The sequence below is a fragment of the Hyla sarda genome, chromosome 9 (assembly GCF_029499605.1).
Source record: "Hyla sarda isolate aHylSar1 chromosome 9, aHylSar1.hap1, whole genome shotgun sequence".
NCBI lineage: Eukaryota > Metazoa > Chordata > Amphibia > Anura > Hylidae > Hyla > Hyla sarda.
Genome location: NC_079197.1, coordinates 4,967,062 through 4,990,947, shown reverse-complemented (window position 1 = coordinate 4,990,947; position 23,886 = coordinate 4,967,062). Strand labels below are relative to the sequence as shown.

The 23,886-nt window shown below is 41.8% G+C and overlaps 2 protein-coding genes across 2 annotated transcripts in view; one reads left to right on the top strand and one right to left on the bottom strand.

The window, feature by feature from the left end:
• Positions 1-23,886, top strand: part of LOC130290572 (transcription termination factor 1-like) — a 234,798-nt gene that overhangs the window by 104,702 nt on the left and 106,210 nt on the right. The gene's annotated exons all lie outside the window — the stretch shown is intronic.
• The window catches only part of CFAP77 (cilia and flagella associated protein 77), a 130,704-nt gene that overhangs the window by 41,965 nt on the left and 64,853 nt on the right, over positions 1-23,886 (bottom strand). The window contains exons 2-3 of the mRNA XM_056538408.1: positions 6,111-6,210; positions 3,701-3,923 (exon numbers count right to left, since the gene is read on the bottom strand). Of these exons, the coding sequence (XP_056394383.1) occupies positions 3,701-3,923; positions 6,111-6,210 (323 nt within the window). The remainder of the gene's footprint in view (positions 1-3,700; positions 3,924-6,110; positions 6,211-23,886) is intronic.

Genomic DNA, 23,886 nt, shown 5'->3' with positions numbered 1-23,886 from the left:
ACGGGTTAATGGCAGACATCCACGTGATCGCGGATGTTGGCCATTACCAGCGGGTCCCTGGCTGTGATCGGCAGCTGGGACCAGCCGCGCATGATCCGGTCATCGCTCCGATGCTCGAGGTCATGTAAAGGACGTAAATATATGTCCTGCAGCATCAGGCCGTAAATTTACGTCCTTGGTCGTTAAGAGGTTAACAACTGTTCTTGTTCTGCATCAGGAAACAAAGCTACTACATTAATGTTAATTATAGAAAAAAATAATTATATAACTAATAATAAACCTTGTTAATTTTAGGACACGTACATGCTGGCGTACACACTATATTTTAAAATTAATGTTGTGTTAAAATAAAATAATGCACAAAATAATTGTGTAAGAATTTTTACAGACCTCGTAAATAACCCATATGTGGCACTAACATTTTTCCTTAAAGGGGTACTCCCGTGCAAAACTTTTTTTTTTTTTTAATCAACTGGTGCCAGAAAGTTAAACAAATTTGTAAATTAATAATATAAAGTAGAAAAAGATTGTGGCAAGGGCACCTAACGGTCTTTAAAAAATGCAATAAATTCAAATACTAGAGGTCCCACAAATATCCAAGAAAATAGTGGTAGTCCATATTAGGGATCGACCGATATTGTTTTTTTAGGGCCGATACCGATAATCGGTGCAGGTTAGGGCCGATATCCGATAACTTATACCGATATTCCGGTATAAGTTATCGGCTATTTAACCCCCTGCAACACCGCTGCAGATCATTCTCTCCCCCTACCTGTCAGGGTGGTCCGGGCCATCCATCCATCGTTCATGTAGTGTCCGGAGGCGTTCCGGGTGGAGGGTGAACCGGACCGGGCTGTCCTTCTTCTCCGGCGGTCCTCTTCTCCACTTGGGGCAGGCTCCGGCCTAGTACGCTGCATAGACGCCGCTGCGCAGTGACGCCCGTGCGCAGCGAGGCACCTGACGTCATGGCGTAGCGGCGTCTATGCAGTGTACTAGGCCGGAGCCTGCCCGGAGTGGAGAAGATGACCGCCGGAGAAGAAGGACAGCCCGGACCGGTTCACTCTTCACCCGGACACTACAGGAAGGAAGGATGGATGGCCCGGACCACCCCCATTACGGGTAAGTTTAATTTTTTTATTGACTTGGAGGGTGGGGGAGGGGCCCGACTGGTATAGCGGTATGGGCAAAAATCCATACTGGTATACCGCCCAGCATCACGGTGGGGGGTGGGTCGGGGGTGCGGTGCGGCAGGTCGGGGGGGTGGCGGTCGCGGTGCGGTGGGGGCGGTGCGGGGCATTATCGGCAAGATAATTGCCGATACCGATAATGCCCAAAATCGTGATTATCGCCCGATAATATCGGCCATACCGATAATCGGTCGATCCTTAGTTCATATACATAAAGGATGTCCTGCGTAACAGTGGTGCCTGGACAGAATTAGTGCAATTCAATAAATACCAGTAACAAAGAAAAGGGGTCCGGCAACTCACAGTAAGACGCTAGCTGCTAGTCGACGAGAGGTCCGTCCATGGGGCAGGAGAGAGTGAGGGAAGCTCAGGAGGCGATTAACCGGTTGATTTCGTGCACATGCCTCTGAGGCCGGATGAAGTGCATGTGCACGAAATCAACCGGTTAATCGCCTCCTGAGCTTCCCTCACTCTCTCCTGCCCCATGGACGGACCTCTCGTCGACTAGCAGCTAGCGTCTGACTGTGAGTTGCCGGACCCCTTTTCTTTGTTACTGGTATAAATTTGTAAATTACTTCTATAAAAAAATCTTAATCCTTCCAGTACTTATTAGCTGCTGAATACTACAAAGGAAATTATTTTCTTTTTGGAACACAGAGCTCTCTGCTGACATCATGACCACAGTGCTCTCTGCTGACACCTCTGTCCATTTTAAGAACTGTCCAGAGCAGCATATGTTTTCTATGGGGATTTTCTCCTACTCTGGACAGTTCTTAAAATGGACAGAGATGTCAGCAGAGAGCACTGTGTTCGTGATGTCAGCAGAGAGCGCCATGTTCCAAAAATAAATGAATTTCCTCAGCAGCTAATAAGTACTGGAAGGATTAAGATTTTTTAATAGAAGTAATTTACAAATCTGTTTAACTTTCTGGCACCAGTTCATAAAAAAAAAAATGAGTTCCACCGGCGTACCCTATTAAGAAAAAAGAAACATCCATAGTAATACAGCTTCATGCACATTTTGGGGCGGGTAACGTACCGAGACTTTTTTTTTTTTTTGTGGCTTCACTATTGTTTACGTGCCTGTTGGTTCTGCGCTGTCTTCCTTGCTGACGTAAACTCCGGCCTCAGCGCAACGACGCAAGACTCTGCCCACCAACGTCACAAAATGCGGGCTCAAAATTAAACAAAAAAGCCTCCAGAGTACGGATATTCATGGTGCGGCATAGTATGTTTTTAATATTTTTTTAATTTCTGAGGATGGTGGACGGGTTGTTGCGGGATAGTCGGAGTGCAGCTATTTAGTGCCAGTCAGGGGGTCACCTGATGCGGTACGCCCCCCCTCTCCCCGTCATTCTACAGCAACGCTACTGGTAATAAAGGATAGCTAAAGAACTGCGGCTATTAACATAAGGGAAAACTTTTCTGCTTTAAAAAATGCTTTTGTAAGCGGGTTTCCCGGGTTTTGCTTACGTGCGATTTATTTATCAAGGTCGTGTGACTATTTGATGAATAGGTCACATGTAACCAAAAGTAAGTTAAAAAAAAATTGTCATATAAAAGCCATAAGTTTGAAAAGAATAATAAGTCTCCTTCAATGTTGTTCCAACTCCGGTAAATTGTTACTGCGGTCAAATTACGGACCTAAGTGTCAACTTCAGCCGCCCCCTCCCTGATGGGAATTACAGGCCTCCTTCATGGGCTCTTATCTAAAGTGCCGAGCAAGAGCTAAAATGGTCTTAATGTGAGGTGCTCAGGGGGGCTGTGACCCCCACGGATCGTACAGACTTGTCTAAGGGGGGTTCTGAGGGTCCGCAGGAGGGAAGCACTTTGCTGGACTGGATCCTGGTGGCCACAGTTTCCTACTAAAGCTTTAAAATGGCCCCATAACCCTGAGACGTAAGAGGGCCGGCGGGAGATAAGAGGCGCGCAATTTCTGTCTACCGTAATGGGAAACATAAGCGCGAGGTGAACACTGCTTCCCATGGAGAACGCCGGAGCTGCTTATCCGTACAGAAACCCGCTAAAGCAACTATATAAAGTTAAAGGAACAAAATCTCTTTGTACAGTCCACGTTGTGTGACCACTATAACTGAAGTTGTCACCCAGCTTTCCATAAGCCCAGAATGGTCACATAGCTACAGCTGCTCCACACCATATATCTCATTGTTCTGCCTACATGAGCATAGGTCAGTGTTTCCCAACCTGGGTTGCCTCCAGCTTTTGCAAAACTACAACTCCCAGCATGCCCGGACAGCCTTCGGCTGTCCGGGCATGCTGGGAGTTGTAGTTTCGCAACAGCTGGAGGAACCCTGGTTGAGAAAAACTGACATAGATTATTACTGTAGATTCCCTGAAACAGGCAGATCAGGATGAATAGAGCCAATAGTCAACCTGTAAAGAATAAGTCTCTGGACCCCAAAGGCTCACCGGCACGGTAACATTTCCCCTACAATATGGCGGCACGTGACATCACTGCAGTTATGGGTCTTGCTTGAGTTTCAGAAACTAACCTTGTGCAGATGCCATAAGTCACGTCCTGCGGGAGGCGCTGGCTGCGCGGTTTCTGCCGACCTTCGTTGACGGGGCGCCAGATCTTGTGCGTGTTGCGGAAGGCTTGGTGTTCGGCCGCAGTGACCAGCCCGGATTTCACCGCTTCCCGGTTTAAGGTAACAAAATCGCTCTCCAGCTTCCTCTCATGAGCCCGGGCCTCAACCGTCCGCCAATGACCAATGGCTGTTCATGGAGGAGAAGAATAAACACAGGTCACATGATATGTTATATGATGGCAACGGCCAAGAAACTGATCCCATACTACAGAGCCGCAGCCGTAGTCACTTACCACAGGGCCCCGTATCACAGCTGTGTGCACCCTAGATCGAATATGGCGCTATAATAAGACTGTAACAAGTTGTAAGACGGCCATGCATATTAGATAGCAGTAAGGTAACTGCTATCTCTTCCTATCCCCCCCCCCCCCATACATGCTCAGTGTGGCTGAATGTCTGTATGGTTTTATTAGGGAGAGGTGGGTGAGTACTAAATGATTGGGTCTGCTGAAATACAACAGGTCAATCCTTCTCTACCCCATATCTTTTGTCAGGGGGCCACCATACACATAAGGCAGATGGCCATGTACCAGCGTTCACAAGGGTTCTGTATGATCACTGGCAATTGTGAGGGGTCTGTACTAACACTGGAAATCGTGAGGGGTCTGTATGATCACTGGCAACCGTGAGGCGTCTGTAGGGTCACTGGCGATTGTGAGCGGTCTGTAGGATCACTGGCGATTGTGAGGGGTCTGTAGGATCACTGGCGATTGTGAGGGTTCTGTATGATCACTGGCAATTGTGAGGGGTCTGTACTAACACTGGAAATCGTGAGGGGTCTGTATGATCACTGGCAACGGTGAGGCGTCTGTAGGGTCACTGGCGATTGTGAGGGGTCTGTAGGATCACTGGCGATTGTGAGGGGTCTGTACGATCACTGGCGATTGTGAGGCGTCTGTAGGGTCACTGACGATTGTGAGGGGTCTGTAGGATCACTGGTGATTGTGAGGGGTCTGTACGATCACTGGCGATTGTGAGGCGTCTGTAGGATCACTGGCGACCGTGAGGGGTCTGTAGGATCACTGGAGATCATGAGGGGTCTGTAGGATCACTGGAGATCATGAGGGGTCTGTACGATCACTGGCCATTGTGAGGGGTCTGTATGACACTGGATATCATGAGGGTTCTGTATGATCACTGGTGATTGTAAGGGGTCTGCACGATCACTGGCGAATGTAAGGGGTCTGTATGATCACTGGCGATTGTAAGGGGTTTGTATGATCACTGGCGAATGTAAGGGGTCTGTACAATCACTGGCGACTGTAAGGGGTCTGTATGATCACTGGCGATTGTAAGGGGTTTGTACAATCACTGGCGAATGTAAGGGGTCTGTATGATCACTGGCGATTGTAAGGGGTTTGTATGATCACTGGCGAATGTAAGGGGTCTGTACAATCACTGGCGACTGTAAGGGGTCTGTATGATCACTGGCGATTGTAAGGGGTTTGTACAATCACTGGCGAATGTAAGGGGTCTGTACGATCACTGGCGACTGTAAGGGGTCTGTATGATCACTGGCGATTGTAAGGGGTTTGTACAATCACTGGCGATTGTGAGGGGTCTGTATGATCACTGGTGATTGTGAGGGGTCTGTATGATCACTGGCGATTGTGAGGGGTCTGTAGGATCACTGGCGATTGTGAGGGGTCTGTACAATCACTGGCGATTGTGAGGGGTCTGTACAATCACTGGCGATTGTGAGGGGTCTGTAGGATCACTGGTGATTGTGAGGGGTCTGTATGATCACTGGCGATTGTGAGGGGTCTGTAGGATCACTGGCGATTGTGAGGGGTCTGTACAATCACTGGCGATTGTGAGGGGTCTGTACAATCACTGCCGATTGCGGGGGTCTGTATGATCACTGGATATCATGAGAGGTCTGTACGATCACTGGCGATTGTGAGGGGTCTGTAGGATCACTGGCGATTGTGAGGGGTCTGTACGATCACTGGCGATTGTGAAGGGTCTGTAGGATCACTGGCGATTGTAAGGGGTCTGTAGGATCACTGGCGATTGTGAGGGGTCTGTACGATCACTGGCGATTGTGAGAGGTCTGTAGGATCACTGGCGATTGTGAGGGGTCTGTACGATCACTGGCGATTGTTCTTACAAAGCACTTTACATCACTGTGACTGAAGGTCTATGATATACTTATCTACTTACAATGTATATGAGCCCATCAATGTCTCCCTGTAGGGTTAATACCATTTATCACATTATAGCCGATTATTCTGGCCTAATGTTTACATACAAGTTGCACAAAGGCAGAGGAGGCATTGCCATCAATAGTCACCATCACAACGCCTGCTCCTACCTTCCGCCACTCCGCCCTCTCGCAGATAACTGTCCTGGCCATACGTGAAGTCTGGTCCTGGGAGAGAGTAACATCTCTTCTTTGTCTTTCCAAGCTCTGCCTAAAAGAACAAAAATATAAAAAGATAAGAAGAATTTTTTTAGAAAATAAAAAAGAGAAACCACAAAACAATTAATATCAGATATTAAGAGAAATATCACAACAAATGTCATAGAGAAAGTAAAAATACTGCAGATGAAAATAATAATTATGTGCAAAACTGCTTTATCTTACTCTGAAAGTCCCTGCCCCATCATGTCGTAAGCTGTATGTTGTATGAAGAGTGACACTTTGATCTACTATAATACCGCATATATCTAATATAATACTGCCTCCTATATACAAGAATATAACTACTATAATACTGCTCCTATATACAAGAATATAACTACTATAATACTGCTCCTATATACAAGAATATAACTACTATAATACTGCTCCTATATACAAGAATATAACTACTACAATACTGCTCCTATATACAAGAATATAACTACTATAATACTGCTCCTATATACAAGAATATAACTACTATAATACTGCCTCCTATATACAAGAATATATCTACTATAATACTGCTCCTATATACTAGAATATAACTACTATAATACTGCTCCTATATACAAGAATATAACTACTATAATACTGCTCCTATATACAAGAATATAACTACTATAATACTGCTCCTATATACAAGAATATAACTACTATAATACTGCTCCTATATACAAGAATATAACTACTATAATACTGCTCCTATATACAAGAATATAACTACTATAATACTGCTCTTATATACACGAATATAACTACTATAATACTGCTCCTATATACAAGAATATAACTACTATAATACTGCCCCCTGTATACAAGAATATAACTGCTATAATACTGCCTCCTATGTACAAGAATATAACTACTATAATACTGCCTCCTATATACAAGAATATAACTACTATAATACTGCTCTTATATACAAGAATATAACTACTATAATACTGCTCCTATATACAAGAATATAACTACTATAATACTGCTCATATATACAAGACTATAACTACTATAATACTGTCTCCTATATACAACAATGTAATTACTATAATACTGCTCCTATATACAAGAATATAACTACTATAATACTGCCCCTATATACAATAATATAACTACTGTAATACTGCTCCTATATACAAGAATATATCTACTATAATACTGCCTCCTATATACAAGAATATAACTACTATAATACTGCCCCTATATACAAGAATATAACTACTGTAATACTGCTCCTATATACAAGAATATATCTACTATAATACTGCCTCCTATATACAAGAATATAACTACTATAATACTGCCTCCTATATACAAGAATATAACTACTATAATACTGCTCCTATATACAAGAATATAACTACTATAATACTGCCCCTATATACAAGAATATAACTACTATAATACTGCTCCTATATACAAGAATATAACTACTATAATACTGCTCCTATATACAGGAATATAACTACTATAATACTGCTCCTATATACAAGAATATATCTACTATAATACTGCTCCTATATACAAGAATATATCTACTATAATACTGCTCCTATATACAAGAATATAACCACTATAATACTGCCCCCTGTGGTCTGTAATACGGACCCCTTAGGGCAGTATTATTATAAAGGACAGGGTTTTTGTTAGGCATTAGTGTTCCTCGGGGGGAGTGGCGGTGATAAGTTGCCCGCGGTTATGTCTTCCCGTCAGGTGTATTAGTCTTACTTGTTTGGAGGTTTGTATTACAGTTTTCTGCCAGTAATGGAAATTACCCAGAGTCCTCGGAGACAAAATCCTGTAATTAAATTTGCCTTTGCTGTAGATTTCCCCCGGGATGTGATAAGTTTCCTCTCCCATTTATTATGGATATATTATAAGAAGGCGCCATCCGGAATCATCCGCTGAATACACACGCGCAAACAAGGGGGGATGTACAGAATATACCTAACGCTATAGTTATATGTACTACAGCATTAGGCTGCAACCTGTGGCTCTCCCGCTGTCGAGAAACTACAACTCCCAGCATGCCCTGAAAGAAAGAAGCCCCACCTATTCTAGGGGAACCTAGCTATACCATACTACAGGGAGCAAAATAACAGTGTTTCCCAATCAAAGTGTCCCCAGCTGTTGCAAAACTACAACTCCCAGCATGCCCGGGCAGCCAGAGGCTGCCCGGGCATGCTGGGAGTTGTAGTTTTGCAACAGTTGGAGATACAACGTTTGGGAAACACTGCACTTAAAAAAATATTTATAAAATTGCAGATAGATTTTGGCGCAGAATTTTGTACCAATTTTTGCAATATATTCCACGCCATAATATGCTGCCAAATACAGCGGTCCCTCAGCATACGATGGTAATCCGTTCCAAATGAACCATCGTTTGCTGAAACCATCGTATGTTGAGGGATCCGTGCAATGTAAAGTATAGGAAGTTATACTCACCTGTCCCAGCCGCTCCGGACCGTCACCGCTCCTCACCGCTGCCCTGGATGTCGCCGTCCATCGCTGTCGCTGCGTCCCCGAGGTGTCCCCGACGCTCCGGACGTCTCTGCTTCCCCGGCATCCTCGCTCTCCGTCGCCGTCATCACGTCGCTACGCACGCCGCTCCTATTGGATGACGAGACGGCGCGCGCGGCGACGTGATGATGGCAAAGGAGAGCGACAGCCATGCAGGGGATCCCGAAGAGAAAGCGCTGGGGCCCCGAGGACAGGTAAGTGATCGTCACCGGAGCACACAGGGCAGCGTAAACAGCTATCCGGTGGCAGCTGAAGCAGTCTGCGCTGCCGGATAGCCGTTTATGTGATGGACCCGACATACAAAAGCATCGTATGTTGATGCTGCCTTCTGATCGTATGCTGAAATTATCGTATGTCGGGGCCATCGTAGGCCGGGGGGGGGGGGGGGGGGTCAGTGTAGTGTCCCTTTTATTTGGCATTTGAATTAATGACCAGGCAGTAAACCACACTGGGTAATCAGGGTGCGCATTAGTTGCATTGTACAGAGCTAATCCGCATGTAAAACTGCAGCAGGAAGTGACAATCTGCACCAAAAAATGTAAAAAAACATTTTTTGTTACTCTTTTTTTTATATAAAACATTTTTTTAAATGAACTTCAAGAAGTTTTGAAATAAAAACATCAATATGTATATATATTTATTTAATTTATTATATATATATATATATATATATATATATATATATATATGTATATATATACACACACACAGTCATGGTGGCCATAAATGTTGGCACCCCTGAAAGTATTTCTCACAGGAAAGGATTGCAGTAACACAGGTTTTGCTATACACATGTTTATTCCCTTTGTGTATGTATATATAGATCTCCTCTCCTCTGTATATATATATATAGATCTCCTCTCCTCTGTATATATATATAGATCTCCTCTCCTCTGTATATATATATATAGATCTCCTCTCCTCTGTATATATATATATACATAGATCTCCTCTCCTCTGTATATATATATATATATATATATCTCCTCTCCTCTGTATATATATATATATATATATATATATATATATCTCCTCTCCTCTGTATATATATATATTGCAGTAACACAGGTTTTGCTATACACATGTTTATTCCCTTTGTGTGTATTGGAACTAAACCAAAAAAGGGAGGAAAAAAGCAAATTGGACATAATGTCACCAAACTCCAAAAATGGTCCGGACACAATTATTGGCCCCTTTCAAAATTGTGAAAAAATAAGATTGTTTCCAGCATGTGATGTTCCTTTATACTCACCTGGGGCAAGTAACAGGTGTGGGCAATATAACAATCACACCTGAAAGCAGATAGAAATATTGTATGTGTGTATATATATATATATATATATATATATATATTCAACAGTGACATATATCTACAAATGATGGGCACTGCAATGGGGACCAGGATGGCACCACAATATGCCAACCTATTCATGGCTGACCTTGAACAACGATTTCTAGACACACAACTTCACAAACCCAACAGATACTAATGTTACATTTATGATATTTTCGTCATGTGGACAGAAGGAAAAGAAATACTCAAGTTTCATGACGCCTTTAACACATTCAATCCATCTATCAAATTCAAAATGGATTCTCTACAGAAAGTGTGAACCTCCTGGACACTACTGTCACAATAAACAGGAACACACTACAAATGTCTGTATACAGAAAACCCACAGACCGATCCAGCTATCTACATAAATCCAATTTCCATCCTTCATACACGAAGAAAGGCGTCATATACAGCCAAGCTACCAGGTACAATCGCATCTGCTCCAACCCTGATGACAGAGACCTGCACCTACAAAAACTGTCTGAGAAATTCTAAGAAAAAGGACACAAACCTAGGACAATCAATAGGAAAATACACTCCGCCCTTCAAACACCACGGGAACACTGCTACAATATAGAGAGATACAACCATCACCACGCGTACCACTGGTAGCCACATACAATCCGGCCCTTGAAGAAATACAAAAAATTATCAAGGACTTGCAGCCGATATTGGCGGAAGATGAGCTGCTAAAAGAAATCTTCCCTGAACCTCCCATCTTGTCCTTCAGACAACCACACAATGTACAACAAAAGCCGGTCAGCCGAAAATTACCTACAGAAAGAACAGACACAGACAATGGCACCAAACCCTGCACCAAACTTCGCTGTAAACTCTGCCAACATATCTGCCCCAAGATGGAAGCCGCCCACCACAACAAGACGTATAACATAAGGGGACTATACTCCTGCACATCCCCAATTTTGGTCACATGATACAATGCACAAAGTGTGACATGCGATGCTACATTGGGGAAACCAGACGGAAACTCAATGAAAGGATGAACCTACACAGACATTCCATCAACCGCCATAAAGAAAAGGACTCCTGCACCCCAGGTGGACACCATTTTACCCAATCAGGTCCCTCCATACATGACCTTACAATCAGGATACTGAGAGGGAACTTCAAAAACACACAAGAAAGACATTTGAAGCCAAAATGATTCTGTTTTTTTTACTCGAAAAACAGGGGACTCAATGTGGATTTGAGCTTCTTATCTCATTATCAAAATTTCTTATAACCTGTACTGTACTGTATTCTCTTATATCCTGTACTGTACTGTATTCTCTTATATCCTGTACTGTACTGTATTCTCTTATATCCTGTACTGTACTGTATTATCTTATATCCTGTGCTGTATACTGTATTCTCTTATATCCTGTACTGTACTGTATTCTCTTATATCCTGTACTGTACTGTATTCTCTTATATCCTGTACTGTACTGTATTCTCTTATATCCTGTGCTGTACTGTACTGTATTCTCTTATATCCTGTGCTGTACTGTATTATCTTATATCCTGTGCTGTATACTGTATTCTCTTATATCCTGTGCTGTACTGTATTCTCTTATATCCTGTACTGTACTGTATTCTCTTATATCCTGTACTGTACTGTATTCTCTTATATCCTGTACTGTACTGTATTCTCTTATATCCTGTGCTGTACTGTATTCTCTTATATCCTGTGCTGTACTGTATTATCTTATATCCTGTGCTGTATACTGTATTCTCTTATATCCTGTGCTGTACTGTATTCTCTTATATCCTGTACTGTACTGTATTCTCTTATATCCTGTACTGTACTGTATTCTCTTATATCCTGTGCTGTACTGTATTCTATTATATCCTGTACTGTACTGTATTCTCTTATATTCTGTACTGTACTGTATTCTCTTATATCCTGTGCTGTATTCTCTTATATCCTGTGCTGTACTGTATTCTCTTATATCCTGTACTGTACTGTATTCTCTTATATCCTGTACTGTACTGTATTCTCTTATATCCTGTACTGTACTGTATTCTCTTATATCCTGTGCTGTACTGTATTCTCTTATATCCTGTGCTGTACTGTATTATCTTATATCCTGTGCTGTATACTGTATTCTCTTATATCCTGTGCTGTACTGTATTCTCTTATATCCTGTACTGTACTGTATTCTCTTATATCCTGTACTGTACTGTATTCTCTTATATCCTGTACTGTACTGTATTCTCTTATATCCTGTGCTGTACTGTATTCTCTTATATCCTGTACTGTACTGTATTCTCTTATAACCTGTACTGTACTGTATTCTCTTATATCCTGTATTGTACTGTATTATCTTATATCCTGTACTGTACTGTATTATCTTATATCCTGTACTGTACTGTATTCTCTTATATCCTGTACTGTACTGTATTATCTTATATCCTGTGCTGTATACTGTATTCTCTTATATCCTGTGCTGTACTGTATTCTCTTATATCCTGTACTGTACTGTATTCTCTTATATCCTGTACTGTACTGTATTCTCTTATATCCTGTACTGTACTGTATTCTCTTATATCCTGTACTGTACTGGATTCTCTTATATCCTGTGCTGTACTGTATTATCTTATATCCTGTGCTGTATACTGTATTCTCTTATATCCTGTGCTGTACTGTATTCTCTTATATCCTGTACTGTACTGTATTCTCTTATATCCTGTACTGTACTGTATTCTCTTATATCCTGTACTGTACTGTATTCTCTTATATCCTGTGCTGTACTGTATTCTCTTATATCCTGTGCTGTACTGTATTATCTTATATCCTGTGCTGTATACTGTATTCTCTTATATCCTGTGCTGTACTGTATTCTCTTATATCCTGTACTGTACTGTATTCTCTTATATCCTGTACTGTACTGTATTCTCTTATATCCTGTACTGTACTGTATTCTCTTATATCCTGTGCTGTACTGTATTCTCTTATATCCTGTACTGTACTGTATTCTCTTATAACCTGTACTGTACTGTATTCTCTTATATCCTGTACTGTACTGTATTCGCTTATATCCTGTATTGTACTGTATTATCTTATATCCTGTACTGTACTGTATTATCTTATATCCTGTACTGTACTGTATTCTCTTATATCCTGTACTGTACTGTATTCTCTTATATCCTGTGCTGTACTGTATTCTCTTATATCCTGTGCTGTACTGTATTATCTTATATCCTGTGCTGTACTGTATTCTCTTATATCCTGTACTGTACTGTATTATCTTATATCCTGTACTGTACTGTATTCTCTTATATCCTGTACTGTACTGTATTCTCTTATATCCTGCACTGTACTGTATTCTCTTATATCCTGTGCTGTACTGTATTATCTTATATCCTGTGCTGTACTGTATTCTCTTATATCCTGTACTGTACTGTATTATCTTATATCCTGTACTGTACTGTATTCTCTTATATCCTGTGCTGTACTGTATTCTCTTATATCCTGTGCTGTACTGTATTCTATTATATCCTGTGCTGTACTGTATTCTCTTATATCCTGTGCTGTACTGTATTCTCTTATATTCTGTACTGTACTGTATTCTCTTATATCCTGTGCTGTATTCTCTTATATCCTGTACTGTACTGTATTCTCTTATATCCTGTACTGTACTGGATTCTCTTATATCCTGCACTGTACTGTATTCTCTTATATCCTGCACTGTACTGTATTCTCTTATATCCTGTACTGTACTGTATTATCTTATATCCTGTACTGTACTGTATTCTCTTATATCCTGTACTGTACTGTATTATCTTATATCCTGTGCTGTACTGTATTCTCTTATATCCTGTACTGTACTGTATTATCTTATATCCTGTGCTGTACTGTATTCTCTTATAACCTGTACTGTACTGTATTCTCTTATATCCTGCACTGTACTGTATTCTCTTATATCCTGTGCTGTACTGTATTATCTTATATCCTGTGCTGTACTGTATTCTCTTATATCCTGTACTGTACTGTATTATCTTATATCCTGTGCTGTACTGTATTCTCTTATATCCTGCACTGTACTGGATTCTCTTATATCCTGTGCTGTACTGGATTCTCTTATATCCTGCACTGTACTGTATTCTCTTATATCCTGTACTGTACTGTATTCTCTTATATCCTGTACTGTACTGTATTATCTTATATCCTGTACTGTACTGTATTCTCTTATATCCTGTACTGTACTGTATTCTCTTATATCCTGTGCTGTACTGGATTCTCTTATATCCTGCACTGTACTGTATTCTCTTATATCCTGTGCTGTACTGTATTATCTTATATCCTGTACTGTACTGTATTCTCTTATATCCTGTACTGTACTGTATTATCTTATATCCTGTACTGTACTGTATTCTCTTATATCCTGTACTGTACTGTATTATCTTATATCCTGTGCTGTACTGTATTCTCTTATATCCTGTACTGTACTGTATTCTCTTATATCCTGTACTGTACTGTATTCTCTTATAACCTGCACTGTACTGGATTCTCTTATATCCTGTGCTGTACTGTATTCTCTTATATCCTGTACTGTACTGTATTCTCTTATATCCTGTACTGTACTGTATTCTCTTATAACCTGCACTGTACTGGATTCTCTTATATCCTGTACTGTACTGTATTCTCTTATAACCTGCACTGTACTGGATTCTCTTATATCCTGTGCTGTACTGGATTCTCTTATATCCTGTACTGTACTGTATTCTCTTATATCCTGTGCTGTACTGGATTCTCTTATATCCTGTACTGTACTGGATTCTCTTATATCCTGTACTGTACTGTATTCTCTTATATTCTGTACTGTACTGGATTCTCTTATATCCTGTACTGTACTGTATTCTCTTATATCCTGCACTGTACTGTATTCTCTTATATCCTGTACTGTACTGTATTCTCTTATATCCTGTACTGTACTGTATTCTCTTTTGCATCTCACTTTGTCCTGCTTAATTACCAGTCTCTCCCCTGCTCCCCCCTTTTTCTCATCCTTATCTATTAAGTCTATGTTCCTATAGCAGGACAATTTATGGCCCATCTTAGTGTGATCTTAACCCCTGCATATCTGTGAGATGTAACCTGTGTCTTCTCCTTGTGAGCTTTAAGTTGCTTTGGACTTGATAAAGGGAGGAATCTCGAAAGCTTCTCTACAAAATTCTGTTAGTCCAATAAAAAAGGTTATTACAAGATACTGCAACAATTTTTGATTTGCATCTGCATCACTGGACTAATGCGGCTACTCAAATTTACTATATATATAAAGTTTTGGAAAACAAAAAAATTTGGCAAAACGTTGCACAAAGATCCAAAGTCTTTGACGTCAATGTTACCGACAAGAGGAATAATCGGGCAGAATTGACCTCACTGGATACGCTTAGCTCTAAGGCTATGTTCACATGGCGGAATTTCGTTAGAAAATTCCGCCAGGAAATTCTGCATAATTTACTGCTCATTGAATTGAATAGCGATTCTGCTGTCCCATTCACAAGGCAGAAATTCCACAGCGGGAATTCTGTTTTCCAGATTCTGCAAAAACAATCAAAATGTCTTTAAATTTTGCAGAATTCCGGGCAGGATGCCATTGTGGCTCTGAATTTCGGTAGACTTCTATTTTTTGAGCACACAGAAATTTCACCAAAATTCTACAAAACTGTAAAAATTCAGCAGCAAGCTTTTCAGAACGTAATTTGAGCGGAATCACAGAAATTCTTCACAATTGTTCACATGATGGAATTTCCGTGTGGAATTCTGTTGTAATTCAATGTCTATTGATTTCAATCGGATTACACAGTCCCATTCTGACAGTGTGAATTTCCATGGTGAGCATTCTGCCGCAGAAATTCTGCATTCCCAAAATCAGATCAGTCTAATATTTTGTGGAATTCAGTGGTAGAATCTCATTAAAGTCAATGGGGCTTGAATTTCAGCAGAATTTCACATTTCGGTTCAGCAACTTTTGCCGAATTGTGGAAATTCTGCAGTGTGAACAGTGCTTTAGTGTCGCACTGAACTTTTTACTTTTTCTCACACTTTTTGGAAACTTTCGGTGACTGTATAAATGTGCAGTCAGTGGAGACCTCCTGCGCACAATGAGATCAAATGATCTGGACACAATAGACCTGCTGATTCTGCGGGGAAGGGGAGGGGGAACATGAAACAGTCTCGGAATGACCACCAAAAATCTCAAGTCAATGAAATGGAGGGATGAGAACCTTCCCTGTACCGGCATTTATGGCCTTAGTTTGATTTAGAGATTTAAAGAAAATAACCTAAATTAAGAGGGCGCAGAGGGCGGACAATGATGGGGCCGGCCCTTTATCTAGTCCTGATGAAGTGTCTTTGTGTGTGGAGGAGATTTCTGCGGGATTAGCAGGGGATCAGTTGGTTGTCGTGTTTGCTGATCATCTCCACAGCGAAGTCATCAGGGGATTGGCATTGTCCCTCCGCCATACGGGATGGATGGATTCTGCCCCCCTCGCCTACGTCACAGCTCTTTCATGTCTTGGGTTTGCAGGCTTCAGTGGCCAAATTGCCAGAGATTTGCGGATCCGAGGATGAATTAATAATGGATCGGAGGAGTCTAATGAGTGAACCTCTGAAGACTTCCATGTCAACCTTTGATGTTCTTCACCATTGAGGTGGACTGATTGTAAATGAGTGCGACTTCACAAATCTGCAGCCAGCGGTCCCCCGACTCCGGCCCATTCATGGTCTGATGATTCCTTCACGATTTATAATTCATACCAAGTATTGAGATTTTCCACAAAATTCCACCTAGGAGACTATTCTGCATAGACTACAGCTAGATATTGTAGCCTCCTCCAACATTCAGATTGCTGAAGGAAAAACAAATATTTGAACAAAAAATATATAATAGTGATGATAAATAATAATAATTTAAATATAGAAACACACATATATATGGGGCTTCAAAGGCCTACTGGGTCCTGCTCATACATGGTAGTTTTTGGGTTGATTTTTAGCAGGACCAATTCCCGCCAACCTGTGACTCTGCAGCTATTACAAAGAGATGTCGTCTGCGCCCTTTACCTCAGCTCTAATTATAACCCACTGCCGCTACCTGTCCCAGCAGCCCCCTTTCTTCTCCCGTCCTGTCCCCCCTTTCTTCTCCCATCCCAGCAGCCCCAGCCCCATCTTCTCCCCTTCCCCCCATCTTCTCCTGTCCCATTCCCCCATCTTCTCCCATCCCTTCAGCACCCCGACCTTTTTGCGGCCCCTCTTTCCCCATCTACTCCTTGCCCGTTCCTGCCACCTCCATCTTTTCCCGTTCCGCCCCCCAATCTTCTCCCATCCCATTACCCCCCCATCTTTCCTGACCCGTCTTCCCTCATTTTCTTTTGTCCTCCTATCTTACCCCCCCCCCACTTTCTTCTTTCCCATTACCCCCCCCCCATCTTCTCCCGGTCCATCTTCTCTCATCTTCTTCCATCCCCCTACTTTCTTCTGTCTCATTACACCCCCATCTTCTACCGTATCACCCCCCATCATCTCTTATCCCATAACCCTCATCTTCTCCAGGCCCATTGCCCCCCTCTTCTCCCGACCAGTGCCCCTCATCTTCTCCCTGCCCGTGCCTCCCATTTTCTCCCAGCCCGTGCCCCCATTTTCTCCCGGCACGTTTCTCCCGGCCCGTGCTCCACATTTTCTCCCAGACCGTGCCCCCATTTTCTCCCGGCACGTTTCTCCCGGCCCGTGTCCCCCATTTTCTCCCGGCCCGTGCCCCTCATGTTCTCCTAGCCCATGCCCACACATATTCTCCCAGCCTGCTCCCCATATCTTCTCCCAGCCCGTCCCCCCTATCTTCTCACGCTGCATTCTGAAAATCCCTTTTTATGACCGTACCATGTAAATATGTGGCGGCCTTCTTATATATCCGTTGTTTATGGCACTTGTACAGAAAATATAGCGGTTTCCTTACAGTCATTTTCATGCAAATGATCCGGGAGGATTATTATTATCGGGCTGGGATGGCGAGGTTTATTTAATCACCGCCATATTCATCCTGAGCGCTGCCGCCTTCGACCGTAAAATAACACAGCGGGGGGCAAATATTTAAAGTAGTCACCTGCACACTGTTTACTAAAAAACAACTAAAGAACCCTCACAATTACAACAAATTCTATACATTTTTAAATAAAAAAAATGGGTGATAGTGTCTTTTAAATCTGTCTTAAAGAAAACTGTCCTAAAAAAATAATAATAATATATATATATATATATATATATTATATATAAAATTAATATTATATAATAATGCTAATAATAATTTTAATAAAAAAATAAAATAAAAATGATATATATATAAAATTAAGCTGTGTCAGAGCATGATGGGAGTTGTAGGTTTAAAAAACCTATCAGCAGGAAGGGCTCTGTTTAGAAAACAACTGTTGCATAAAGTGGAACTAGAGGGCGCAATTGCACGCTCTAAACTGGTGTTTTCCAAACAGTGTGCCTCCAGTTGTTGCACAACTACAACTCCCAGCATGCAGGGGAGTTGTAATTTTGCAACAGTGGGAGGTGACTGTTTATTAAAACATAGGAGGCCTAGTTATAGGGGGTGCATGGGGTAGCAGGGGTGGGGAGAACTTACAAACTCACTACAGATATTTCCCCTAAGATAGATTTTTTTTTTGTAAATTGTTTTTCTATTTATTTATTTTTTTAAGTAAATAGTGTTAATGTATTTATTTACAATTAAAGTAAAGTAAACAGTAATTATTCATTATTTTTTTTTACTAAATAGCGTTTATTAATAAAAAAAAATGTAAATAGTGTTTTTGTATTTATTTATTTACATTTTAAAGTTAACAGTGTTTATTAACATTTTTAACGTAAATATTGTTTATTTTTTAAGTAGTGTTTATTTTACTTTTTTATTGGTAAATAGTGTTTATTTACTTACATTTTTAAAGTAAACAGTATTTAATTATTTAAAATTTTCAAGTAAATAGTGTTTATTTAAATTTTTTTACGTTTATTTATTAAAATTTTTTATGTAAATATATATATTTTTTTTAATGTAAATAGTGGTCACATTTCTGGGCAATTTTTACAAATGATGATAGAGATTCTTTTCCTGCATGGCTTTGATGCAGCGATTTCCAGAGAGAGGGGTGAAGATCTGTGTCGGGCCCGGCACTCCCTCTCCTGCGGCAGCTGGAATTCATTTGCATTTACATGATCTCGTGGCGGCGGCTTATGAGATGGCGAGATTTATTTTCCACTTAGCCTGAAGTTTGATTACTCTGAGAAAACAATGGAGGAGCAGACAGGGACGGCACAGGAGGGGCAGGACGAGGTGCACTAACTCACAGGGCAGCAAGGCAGCGGGGCTGGAGTTTACCGATTTACGGCCAGGTAGAGCTGGCGGAAAGTTTTATTGCAAATTATTATTTTTTTTATAGTCATTTTTTTTCTTAAAGCCGCAACTCAATGATTAATTCATCAAATGTTCCCTCCATAAAAATTGGCTGTTACTGAACCCATTGAATGTGTCGCCCTCTCCCCAAAACTCCCAGGTCTGCAATAGAACAAGCTTTATATTAAAATAGTGCGGCCCTTGTAACCGATTGGATGAGATCAACCATGTGGTCAGAAAAATCGAATTTAAAGGGAGGGAGGGTTATTGGTAACTGCCTCTCTCCCCTTCTTGTCTCCACTAATATGTTGCTCCCAGAGGGAAGTACAAACAGTAAGCAAGGGCGGCTCTTTTTTTAATCAACTTTATTTACAAAAAAACTAAACAAAGTGAAATCTCCTAAATCCATAGATGTATAGATGTCATCCTCCTGTTGTAGATTATATATATGTAACACCCATTAACCCAAGAAACCACACCCCTATCAAAGCCTGATCCCCCAGTGGGAGGTACAAACAGTAAGCAGGGGCAGTGCTTATTTCACTCAACTTTATTTACAAAAATAAGTGAAATCTACTGAACCATGCATTTGTTTCCATGTATAGAGGGTAGTGCTTGGCGGTATACCAGTTCATACCGAATATTGGCATGTTTTTAATGAACAAAATAAATTTTTCCCTATACCGCAATACCGGTCGGGCCCCTCCCCCCCTCGAATGAATGAATCAGCTGCAGCGCTGTCCCCATATCGAGGGATTAATCATGTTACCCGCAGGCGCTGCTCTCCTCCTCCTGTGAGCCACGGTGCTGGAAATGAATGAGTTGTGAGCCGCAGGCGCAGGATTCCTTTTCGGAGAACGGAAGCTGTCACCTCCCCCTGTAAGCGCAGAAAGCCACTGAGAGATTCTGATCAGAAGTTCTGCAGCGCCCACGGCCCACTGGCTTTCAGCGCTTGCAGGGGGAGGTGACAGCTTCCGTTCTCCGAACAGAAGTCCAGCCCTGCGGCTCACAGAGAAGGAGAGCAGCACCTGCGGGTAACATGATTAGTCCCCCGATGTGGGGACAGCTTATCATTTGGTGGGGGGACGAAAAGCAGAGCAGCGCCCGCGTGTCATATTTTGGTCATACCTCCCAGCGCTAATAGAGGGTATCCTCCTCTTATAGATTATATATGTAATACTCAGTAACCTTAATCCACACCCCCATCATAGCCCAACCCCCAGTGGGCAGTACAAACAGTAAGCAAGGGCGGTGCTTGTTTCTCTTAACTTTAGTAAAAATAAAAAATAAACTAAGTGGAATCCCCTGAACCATGCAATTGTTTCCATGTATACATGTTATCCTCCTCTAATAGATTATATAAGTAACACTCATTAACCAGAAACCACACCCCCATCATTGCCCATCCCCCAGTGGGCAGTACAAACAGTAAGCAGGGGTGGTGCTTGTTTTAATCATCTTTAATTTAGAATAAAAGTGAAGTGGAATCCTCCGCACTTGTTTCCATGAATAGAGATTATCCTTCTGTTATAAATTATATCTATGTAACACCCATTAACCAGAAACCACACCCCCATCACAGCCCATCCCCAGTGGGAGGTACAAATAGTAAGCGGGGGCGGTGTTTGTTTTATCATATACTTGTTTCCATGAATAGAGATTATCCTTTTGTTATAAATTATATATATGTAACACCCATTAACCAGAATCCACATCCCCATCACAGCCTGCCCCCCAGTGGGAGGTACAAACAGTAAGCGGGGGCGGTCTTTGTTTTATCATATACTTGTTTCCATGAATAGAGATTTTCCTTCTGTTATAAATTATATATATGTAACACCCATTAACCAGAATCCACATCCCCATCACAGCCTGCCCCCCAGTGGGAGGTACAAACAGTAAGCAGGGGCAGTGCTTTTTTTCAATCAACTTTATTTACAAACAAAACAAAGCACCATCCCCTATACTTTGTTCCCATATGCATGTACAGACGTTATTATCCTTATATAGATTATAAGTGTTAACCCTATAAATCAGATTTCACCCCCCGATCCCATGGGTCAGAGAACATTCCGAGCCCATAATGTGACGTAGACTTTATTATTCCCGGCCGTCTCAATCTGTCCGCGGACAATGATTTTTTTTTTTTTTTATTAATAACCGGAGGGATCAAATTAAATCTTTAGCGGGATTCATTAGTTGTGGTTATAAGGAGAAGATTACGAAGAACAGGAGAGGAAATTTATTGCTAATTCTACTCAGACACGGACCTGGAAAAGATGGATAACAATCAATATGGCTGCCATAGGACTCGCCACCCAGCTTTCCCTGAATCCTAACATCATACCTACATAGCTTTTATATGATGGTAGCTACACAGCAGTTATAGGATTGTACAACTGTGTTTTCCAACAAGTGTGCCTCCAGCTGTTGCAAAACTACAACTCCCAGCATTGCCGGACAGCCAACGGTAGTTGTAGTATTGTAACAGCTGGAGGCAGACCGATGGTGAAACACAGTTGTAGAGTTTATATAATTGTAGGCAGTTTTGCCATTCAGGATCTTAGAAAACTGGGTGACCGCTCTTCCCAGAACCAGAACAGTGGCCGTTGTATGTCCAGCAAGGCTGGGTGTTGGTGTTTTGCAACAGCTGGGGGCACACTGGTAGTGAAACACAGTTGTAGAGGATATTTAATTGTAGGAAATTTTGCCATTCAGGAGCTTGGAAAGCTGGGTGACCGCTCTTAACAGAGCCAGAACAGTAGCCATATTAGTTGTCTGATAAAAATTCTATTCAGCGGCTTATCTGTTAATGACAACCAATATGTCTGCCATAATTGCTGCTGATAAGGGTTGTTCAGCTTTCCTAGATTCCTGAATGGCAAGTCTGCTTAGATACCCATCCCCATTGCTAAAGTGGAGTTTTTTAACTGCTCGCCATAAGAGGATTCCTCAAGGACTTTACATTACAGGAGAGCCTGAGTTGTCATCCAGCTTTCCCAGACTCTGAGAGGCATATTGTCCAAGTCATAAATCCAGCTACTGTATAACTACATAGCTGGTCAAATATGAAATTTAGGAATCCTTGACAGTTGTGCGCTATGGGATCCGTGGGTCAGGTGGCCCTAGTACTGATAGCCCACCCAGACAGTCACTTCCTCCTGGATGACTCCGGGCCCCGGGGAACCAAAATGGCGCAGGGGGCAGGTATTTTATTTAGGGGTGGAGAACATGAGCCCCTCCCCCTGCAGAGCCAAAACATATATAGAGGGGCACAACAGGTGAAATATAATGGGGCACCTAGAGCAGCACAGCAGACACCATATTGGGGCACTACCAAAAACAATATAGGGGGCACATTAAAGGGGTACTCCGTTGGAAAACTTTTTTTATTTTTATTTTTTATCAACTGGTGCCAGAAAGTTAAACAAATTTATAAATTACTTCTATTAAAAAAATCTTAATCCTTCCAGTACTTATTAGCTGCTGAATACTACAGAGGAAATTCTTTTCTTTTTGGAACACAGTGCTCTCTGCTGACATCTCTGTCCATTTTAGGAACTGTCCAGAGCAGCATATGTTTTCTATGGGGATTTTCTCCTACTCTGGACTGTTACTAAAATGGACAGAGGTGTCAGCAGAGAGCACTGTGCTTGTGATGTCAGCAGAGAGCACTGTGTTCCAAAAAGAAAAGAATTTCCTCTGTAGTATTCAGCAGCTAATAAGTACTGGAAGGATTAAGATTTTTTAATAGAAGTAATTTACAGATCTGTTTACCTTTCTGGCACCAGTTGATAAAAAAATAAATAAATAAAAGTTTTCCACTGGAGTACCCTTTTAAGACAATGTAGGGCAGTGGTCTTCAACCTGCGGACCTCTAGATGTTGCAAAACTACAACTCCCAGCATGCCCGGACAGCCAACGGCTGTCCGGGCATGCTAGGAGTTGTAGTTTTGCAACATCTGGAGGTCCGCAGGTTGGAGACCACTGATGAAGGGTATTAGGTTCAATATTGGGGCAGAAGCCATATATGGGCACTATGTTCATTGCACAAGGGGGTAGAGCAAAATAAGAAGGGGCAGCATGTGTAATAGGGGGCAGTGAATGCATAGGACAAGGGGGCATAGTAGGCACTATAGTAGGGGGCACCTACCGCAGCCCATTTGCCATAATACAGGTGCAGGAGCAGGAAGAAGACCCTGTTATCTCTATGAAGACCACCTGTGAGAGCCACAATGGCTGCCACCCAGCTTTTCTAGAAGCTGGTTGTGATTTATTTTCCCCACAGCGGGCGGAGCACAATATGGCTGACAGCAGCCTTCCCCTCCGGCCTACACAGGTGACAATTATGGAGCCTTTTGTTGTCCCCTGTAGGACACCTGTCCGGGCCGCCCTCGGCCCCTCGTCCTTATAATCTGCTCTCAATTAGAGT